The sequence below is a fragment of the Leuresthes tenuis genome, unplaced genomic scaffold (assembly GCF_036924035.1).
Source record: "Leuresthes tenuis unplaced genomic scaffold, fLeuTen1.0.hap1 SCAF_5, whole genome shotgun sequence".
Taxonomy (NCBI): domain Eukaryota; kingdom Metazoa; phylum Chordata; class Actinopteri; order Atheriniformes; family Atherinopsidae; genus Leuresthes; species Leuresthes tenuis.
Genome location: NW_027325359.1, coordinates 8729466 through 8738559, shown reverse-complemented (window position 1 = coordinate 8738559; position 9094 = coordinate 8729466). Strand labels below are relative to the sequence as shown.

Below are 9094 nucleotides of genomic sequence, written 5' to 3'. Positions count from 1 at the left end.
AAACCTTTTTTTTTCATTTGCAGCCCAGTTCATTTTCCAGCTTTGCTTTCAATCTCCATATAAATTTCCAACATGCAGAATCTAACGTTGCTTTCTCGCCACGCTTAAAGACAGGTGTCTGTTCTGCCTGCACCCCCCTCCTCCCACCCCCCTCCCTCTCTCCTCAATAGCCCACACAAAGCAGCGGCGAACTAGCGCGCTTTGGCCACATTACTGTAGGAGAGAAAAGGCGCACGGGATATCTGCTTGCTGTAAAGCTTACAGGCTCCCTGTCATTTCCAGAGGCAGTCAAATGATACTTTGCTCGGACGACACATCAACTTATATTTGCAATTTCTCGCTCAACATCACATGACGTGAATCAGATTGTTTGTTTTGGCTCGCCAAAAGTTTTTGCATGATCATCAGACATTTTCCAATAAACAACGTGCTTTTTGTTTTTTGTTTTTCTTTTTGTGTTTGCTCTCGTCTGTTGGAGAGGAAGCTTTGCCAGCTTCAATCTGAGCACTGAGCACAAAAGAGAAGACTAAAATATATTCTGAATAAGAGAGAAGATGCATCCCGCTACGGACGAATCAGCGACGTATGCATTTGGTAGGTTTGTCACCAAGAACACAACCTCCTGCCTCACTATCACAATTAAATAAGTTTATGAATGGGTATTTGCAGACTAATTAGGCTTGTTGTGGGCACCTTATAAATTAACAGTTGGGTAATGAGCGAAAATGAATGAGTAAGTCACACGCATTCGCTTTGCACCGTAGAATACGGTATGCACATATTTCAAGGTGTGTTTTTAGCCAAACATGTCATTTATTAAAAACGGATATGTTGTCCGCATATGGAGAAAAAGATTTAATTTCAAGCCGAGGAATCAATCGCTGGTGTTCAGCGAATGTATCGTGATAAGGAATGAAAATACTCACCATTCGTGGCAAAACTGGGTCTTGGTGAGTCGATGCTTTTCGGAGTGGTATTTATTTACAGACTTTCCACGTTCGCGGGATCTGCAAATGAGACCGACAACACAGTAATGCAGACAAAATACATTTTGCTTCAGAGTAATTGGTCTAAATACCACCGCTAGGACTGCCTGAAGTGAGAAAAGGTAAATCCAACTTTGGTAACTCTCAAAGCTGTGTTGTCCAAGTCATGTAAAATAGATTTTAAACAAACAATCATCAGTTTAAAATGGTGCTCGTTAGTTTGGCCGATGCGTGAGACGAGACTGAAGCTGTTTCCGTGTCGGATCCTCTAAATTGAATCTTATTTGAAGGGAAAAAATCATACGCTAGGGGGCACCCATATACTGTATTACACCCTGAGACAATGCTGCTGCTGCTACTGCTGCTCTCTCTGTTGGCTAAAACACTGACCAGGCTGCAAGTTCATCTCTGTTACTCTGAAGTTTTACCTGCAGTTCAACTTTTGACAGCCTCTGGCAATGGAGAAAGCGAAGCAGTTTTATTCTGCTTTCAAAAGGCTGAAACTTATTATCCATGCAGACACCAACTCTGAGCAGCCACTAACAGTCTGTTTTGAGCGCGGCATCCTTCACTTTGTTTCTCATCATCATGAACTGTATCTAGACGTTTATTTCTAGGCAGCATGCGACGGATTATAAAATATCAACATTACCGCAAATAGCTTGTGTGTCTGTGTGTGTGTTGTTCTTCAGGAAGTGGTCTCACTTTCATCTTAGCCTTAATGTAAAGACTATGGCCTTTGACCTCAAATGACATATTTCAAATGTATTCTCTATTTAAAGCTATGGTGGTTTCATGGTTTTCACCACATGCAGACAAAGCTCTGACTTTTGAGAGCCAGATTTCCCCTTTCTGACCCAGTAGATTTGAGTGGTATGTACAGGCGGGTGCATGGATAATTCCAGTGCGCTATCATATCGTTTTTATGGGACATATACGGAATGTGATGAATGGCTACCGGTGTGATCGGGAGCACCTGTAACGGTGGTCAAATGTTAGAACTTCAATCAGTGATGTACAAATAATAATGATTTTGAGGGGAAAAAAAGTCAAAACAGACGACAGGAAATATCAGACTAGTTTTATTCACCTGGTGTGCGATCCTATTCAGATAGGCATGGTATTGTATGTAGAATTATTCTAAAGAAGGATGAGAGTGTCATACAGACCGAAAGCCCTGCTTTCCTTGTGTGTGCTTGCATTTGTTTAGAATATGTTGTCGGTTTTTATATTCTCATACTTGAGAACATTGTAATGAATACAGTTTATGCCCAGAAGGAGCAACTGTGTCTGGGGGACATCCTTGGATATTTCAACCCGGTATATTGCTACCGGATATACTGTAACAAGATATGAGGGGAATAATTTTTCTTCTTGTAATAGCTAACGCTCTGTCGGGCAGCATGTGAGTGCATTTTATAGTCTGGGCAATTTGAGTGACTAGAAATGATTCCTCTTTCGGGGGAAAAACGTCTCTTTTTAGGACCAAGCGGCCCTCTCGACCTCCATGCTGGCTCTGGCAAGGTACCAAGTAGCACAAGTGCCGACTAGCCAATGGGGTTCAGGGGGAGGTCCCTGAGCTCTGACCAGTCAAACACACTCTCTTTCCTTATATGGCAGCTGATCTCCATGGTAACGTGTGCTAAGTTGCAGCAGTCGTGTCAAAGTTCACTATATAGAGAGCTCAGTGAGCTGATCAGAGAGAAAGCATTCTGCCAGCCCGGCTCCTACCAATCGCAAATCACTTCCTAACCTCCGCCTTTTTAACATATTTGATCACTTTGATTCTCCACTCCTTTTCCTATTATTTTTCAGTGCACGGAGGAGGTTTGCAGATTGTGATCTTTGTTTTTTTGTTTTAGTGCTTTCGCTTTTTTGGAGGAGAGTTGTCTTAATATTTCCAAGCTCTCAAAACATTGGCTTCAGCTGCGCGCTTGCTGGCGCTACCTCACAAGGAGAAAAGGAAGAAGACGCATTTTTTCTTTTTTTTTTTCTTCAACCCAGTTGGTGATTTTCTCCAAGACTTGTGCTGGAACTTGATAGTAGCTGCTACAGTGTGCTCACCAGTTGTTTTATGCTGCTGCGGGAGCGGTCTTACCAGCCTGCTCCATCATTCACTGAACAGTCCATGCTACCTCGGTTGGTTTTTTTCTTAATATTTAACCTACCTTTCCCATTGATGGGTGTACTGGATGGCTGACTGTAAGCGCCCCTGGACTTGGCCTTTAAGCGCAAGGCAGCGACTCAGCTCGCCATCGCATCAGTTTTGAAAACGTGCCTCGCAACGACTCCAACTGCAAACAAATCGACAGTTTTCGGGAGATTCAGAGTGGATTCAACGTAGGCTAGATTTGACATTTTGTGTGCCCCGCTGTTAGTCACAGTTTGCCGCGTTTCCTTGAGACATTATCCACCGCGACAGCAAAACGGCAGACAAAAAGTTTCTTTACGTTGACTGATAGATATGGCAATGGTAGTGTGGAGAGGCTCCCAGGACGATGTGGCTGACACCCAAGGCACCCTTTCCTCGCAAACACAAGGAGGACTATCTCTTCCCACCCCTCAACCGGGCCAGTTGAATCTGACAGCCTCTCAGGTCGCCCCTCCAACCCCTCAGACTCCGGTCCAAGGACCCCCGAACAACACACAGTCCACGCCGACGAACCAGACGACGCAGCAGTCAGAGAAACAGCCACAGCACATTGAATGTGTGGTCTGTGGGGACAAATCTAGTGGCAAACACTATGGCCAGTTTACCTGCGAGGGGTGCAAAAGCTTCTTTAAACGGAGCGTACGACGGAACCTCACTTACACATGCCGTGCCAACAGGAATTGTCCAATCGACCAGCACCACCGCAATCAGTGTCAGTACTGCCGCCTCAAAAAATGCCTCAAAGTCGGCATGAGACGGGAAGGTATTGGGATTTTTTGTTTTCTTATCCGTGTATGTGTTTGTGCGTTTGAAAGCTTCCATGAAACCTTAGGCTATTATGTCGCCCCCGTAGCCTGTTCTTTCTCCCGACTGTTCCCTTCATGGGTGTGCGGCAGCAGCACGCAATGGAGCCGCTCTCTGTTGTGGTCGAGACGTGGCTGGCCGGGTCTCCCTTTTAGCCTTACATTACAGTATCCAGCACCAGCGCAATATAGCTTCGTATTTTCGTAAATAAGATCGGAGCTCTGGCCAGATTGGAGCTATTGAATTCATATTTAGATGAAGATACGGGTGCAGAGATGCATTTGTATTGAATAGCCGATACAATATAGCCTTCTGCTCTATTATGGCGAGTGTCGAATTAAGAGATAGCGTGCTCGGGCTACATCTATGCCGCTAATCTTGTTCGCTGTGTCTGAAGCTGGACATTTGCTTACATTGTGCATCACACAACTGTTAAAACCCGACAGCTAATTTTAATTTTCTAAAACAGGCCTGCATATATGGTAAAACGAGATGAATAGCTAAGTAGGTTAAGGGTTAAACATGCAAGGTCTCTCTTGCCCTCTTTGTGTTCCTTCACAGCCAGCTCATGTTGCTGTTACTGAATAACAGCATTTTAAAGCTAGACATGTGCAAGACTTGGGTTAAATGTGTGTGTGTGTTTTAAATAAAGCACATGTCTTTTGTTTCAGTACATGTTTTGTCACACTACAGCCCCAATATTATTATTAAGGTGGTGTCTGTAAAAAAAATAGTCTGCAGTAACGTGTGTGTTTGTCTTAAATTGTAGGCATTCTGAGTTTTTTTTTCTTATCTTCTTCACAGTCAGCGTTGAGTTTTCCCTGTTTCTAAAATGTATTTTAATTATCAGCAGCCTCCATTTCCAGAGTAACTGTTTGGTGATTTGTAGAATTCAGGCTTCAATATCTGTAGTTTCTCTTTTTACTGCAGCCGTGCAAAGAGGACGGGTGCCACCCACACAGCCACACCATGGTCAGTTCGCCTTGACAAATGGAGACCCACTCCACTGCCATTCCTACTTATCCGGATATATCTCTCTTCTGTTGAGAGCGGAGCCCTACCCGACGTCCCGGTATGGCAGTCAGTGCATGCAGCCCAACAACATCATGGGTATCGAGAACATTTGTGAACTAGCAGCCAGGATGCTCTTCAGTGCCGTGGAGTGGGCCAGGAATATTCCCTTCTTTCCAGACCTTCAGATCACAGACCAGGTGGCTCTGCTGAGGTTGACGTGGAGTGAGTTATTTGTGCTCAACGCTGCGCAGTGCTCCATGCCCCTGCATGTGGCTCCTCTCCTGGCGGCGGCTGGCCTTCACGCCTCCCCCATGTCTGCGGACAGAGTGGTGGCCTTTATGGACCACATTAGGATCTTCCAAGAACAAGTGGAGAAGCTCAAAGCTTTGCACGTTGACTCTGCTGAATATAGCTGCTTAAAGGCAATTGTGCTCTTCACCACAGGTAAGACAATAGATTGTCACACTCAAGTTCAAAGTGTGTGAATGTCACTAACCTGCACACTGACATCGGTCCACTCAACGCTGACCTAAATATATCTGCACTGGCTTGAGGCTGTTGCTTGTATTAGATAAACATTCTACTTAAACGTTAACTGCTTTCATGCTCAATGGCTTTTGAATAGGCCCTAGGGTTGCTAAAATATAAATCCACTTGATTAATCAAGTTATTTATCAGAGCCACACACAAGGATACAGTGAAAATTATGGCATGACCACGCAGGGTTCGTTTTAATTAAACTGACAACAAAACAGATAGTCTGAGTGATACATTAGAAAATAAGCTCGAGTTAAATAAAACTGATAACGCCAAAATAATTGCCTCAAGCATCATAAAATCCAGATATTATGGAATATCAAATGACCTGCATATGAATTTTTACACTTGGATTTTTTTCATCCATTTATCATTGGGTGTAGACCCCACGTCTTGTTTGTAGGAAATGACAGATATAAATGATGTCAGACTCCGAGGGGGAGGGGTGTAGCAAAAGAAAGACAAGCCTAATGTCCCATTTGCACACGGCAAAAGCAAAGCGCAGGTTTCAACGCTCTCTTGTCATTTATGGGGACAGACATGTGAGACAAAAAGCATGCAGCACCCATGCACACACTGTAATTGCAAATATGCCAGTGTCTCGCAGCATTGTGTGATATTGAGCAGTGACAGGAGGGGCGGCTTTCATTTTTATTTGCAGAAATATGCTCTGCGCCTTGTTGGACTCCAGGCGCCTCTGGACGTGCTCCAGGACCGGGTTACGACCTAAACTCGCCAGCTGTTTTGTTACATTAGCAACAAAATTAAGGAAGAAAACAACGCTAAAAATCTATAAAATGCGAACGATATTTCCAACGCTTCAGCAACAAGCAAATGCATGTCTTTGAAATGATACCTGTAAGCCACCAGCCTCTGCTTCTCATGTAGTTCTGTGGCAGCCTACTATTGTCCTCCTGGTGGCTTGTTAGCCCTTTAAAAAAAATCACATTTCAGGTCATAGAATTTTATTATAAAGCTTTTATGGGGCCACGAAGGCTTAATTTGTCTCTTCCATACCTGAGTCCCGAAGGCTTGAACATGAACTGCGTGTTATAGTTTGAATGACACGCCTTTGCTACTTTGCTGCCTTGGTTGTTGTCATGCGTAAACTTCACAAACTTAACCAGTGCGAGTACAAGCGTTTTTGGCACATTATCAGCTGCCGCCCACATGCAACAGCATAGATGGTGATTCTGCCTCTCAGATCTTATAGTATGACCGCTGCTCCAACGCTTTGGGCCCCTTTTTCCTTTGCTAAATCTCAGCTCACTAAAGGTCAGTAGGTCTCCCTGTCTTCCCCTCTCTCTCCCGCCCCCTCCTGTCCTCCTCGCTCAGCCTCCGACTGAGAAAGACAGACCCATCTGAAACACAGTCCTCAGCTATGAATATGCTTAATTATTTAGTTCTCTGTGGCTCCAGCGAGATAAATAACCGACTTATAAGAGCAATGAAACAAGGAGTACAGAGTAAAGGCAGTGCTGTGGCAAAGCCTTTTTATCTGTCGCTTCATGATCACAAGTTTGGTGTCAGATTACTTTTAATAACATGTTTGTGTTTTTAAAAGATACAATAGTTGAGTGAAAATCAGTTGCCATGATAATGTTGAACCATGTTTTTCAATTTATATTAATCAATTGATCTATTTTGATGAATTATGAAATTTCCACCAAGCACAAACTCGTCGTGATGATTGCAAATTATTATTGAAATATCATTACACATTAAAAAAATGCCTCCAGATGAGTAAACTACTATTACATGTGGTGACATGATTAATTGTTTAAAAATAATTGTTTTTTAAGAAACAGGCTATCAATTTTCACTGCAGTATATCACCACAGTGGGAAAAAGCTCCTAGTGAGAGAAGCACTTTATTAATGTTTATTTGCTTTCCCCCCCCTCTCAGATGCTTGTGGCCTCTCAGATGTGGCCCATGTGGAAAGTTTGCAAGAGAAGTCCCAGTGCGCCCTGGAGGAATATGTCCGGAGCCAGTACCCCAACCAGCCAACACGGTTTGGGAAGTTGTTACTCCGCTTGCCTTCCCTCCGCACAGTCTCTTCCTCGGTCATAGAACAATTATTTTTCGTCCGATTGGTAGGTAAAACCCCAATTGAAACTCTCATCAGGGATATGTTGCTTTCGGGGAGCAGTTTTAACTGGCCTTACATGTCAATTCAGTAAAACCAAGAAGGAGACGAACTAACAAAAGGTGGGGCTTGAGGGGGTGGGGGGGCTGCGAGACTACAATGATTATAGCTGCTTTTGTGGAAGGAATTAAAAAAAATACAAAAAAAAAAAAAAACAACAACCGGCTGTTACACGGGGCTGGCTTTCATGAAGAAAGACATTGACGTAAATGACTGTGAATCCCCCCCCCCCCCCCCCCTCTCCTCCCCCCTCCCTCCTCCCCCCACCGAAATAAAAAAAAGAGATAAAGAAAAATTGAGACATCCACTGAACTTTCAAAATGGCAGATACAAGCTCCCTGTGTCCATGCAGAACAAACTGCTTCGATCCATTTTTTTAATTAAAGAAGAAAAAGAGGGAAAAAAAGAAGGGGGGGGGGGGTTGTTGATCCTTATGAGGAAATTTTAAGTATTAAGTGCATTTAAAATGGAAAATTTGGTTAAAAAAGAAAAAAAAACTGGAGAAAGGGAAATTTCAAAAACGTGAATTTTCTTTTCTCAAATGACTTGTCCTGTGTCCATGTATAGCTGTGTTTTGTACTTTCTTTGTTCCTCCTTTCTGGTTACAAACCGGCCTATGTGATTTCTGTAGTACAGGTGGTGTTATTTTCTAAGACAATGATTTATTTTGAAATGGTGAAATAATGTAAAGAAAAAAAGTTCTAAAAAGAATTAAAACCACAGCAATAGGAGAATAGGCTTATGATCTAGGCTTAATGCTGCAAGCGCACTTATATTATTAGGATGACCAATACCATCTGGGCAAAAAGGGAGGTGTTCATGCTCAACTTAATGACCCAGCTGAAACATATTTTGCTCTCGACTATTACAAAGTTACAGGGTCTGCTATCATTTCTTTGGACTGAACCTACACAACTTCTCTTAAATTTTAAAATGAATTATGTGGACGCTCGCAGAGGTGATGGGTTTTTTATTATTTGGCGGAAATCTCTCACCCATGCCATCCACATTTGAATATCTACCATTAGTTTTCCGATTGGTTACAACTAAAAAGAAAATTCTACAAGTAGTTAAGGCCTGCTGTTGAGATAAAAAAAAGAGGGGTGGGTGCATTTGAGACAGGTTACTCTAAAAAGCGTTACATGCGCATTAAGGAGCGCGTGCAACTGCACTGGGATGCATAACCGACTTGTTTTTTTTTTCTTAAAAAAAAACAAAAAAAAAGTTGGAAAGGTTAAGGGGTCATTAAAGTTCTGAAGTCCAGCCGGAGTAGTGTTTGATAGCAGTATTATTAAAGCGTCCCTGAAATGTCACCCTTTATTCACTTCAAGCATTAAGTGCCTGACAAGCATGATGTGATTTCTCATCAAAACGTTGTTAAAGTAGGCCTGCAACATTTTTGGGGGAACACAATTAGACTCCAGTCGTGTATTTCACTTGAAAAACGCTGATTA

At 42.9% G+C, this 9094-nt stretch overlaps 1 protein-coding gene across 3 annotated transcripts; it reads left to right on the top strand.

Annotated features, from left to right (window-relative positions):
• Positions 1–215: 215 nt before the first annotated feature.
• Positions 216–8839, top strand: nr2f2 (nuclear receptor subfamily 2, group F, member 2). 3 transcript variants are annotated; one of them, XM_072385797.1, is made up of 3 exons: positions 216–594; positions 4873–5400; positions 7400–8839. In XM_072385797.1, the coding sequence occupies exons 1-3, from the start codon at positions 555–557 to the stop codon at positions 7672–7674; spliced, it is 843 nt and encodes a 280-aa protein (XP_072241898.1). In that variant the 5' UTR covers positions 216–554; the 3' UTR covers positions 7675–8839. The 3 variants fall into 3 exon arrangements, with proteins under 3 accessions (XP_072241898.1, XP_072241897.1, XP_072241896.1); XM_072385796.1 differs by lacking the exon at positions 216–594 and adding an exon at positions 2656–3901; XM_072385795.1 differs by lacking the exon at positions 216–594 and adding an exon at positions 2656–3901 and having other exon boundaries at positions 4855–5400.
• Positions 8840–9094: the final 255 nt, after the last annotated feature.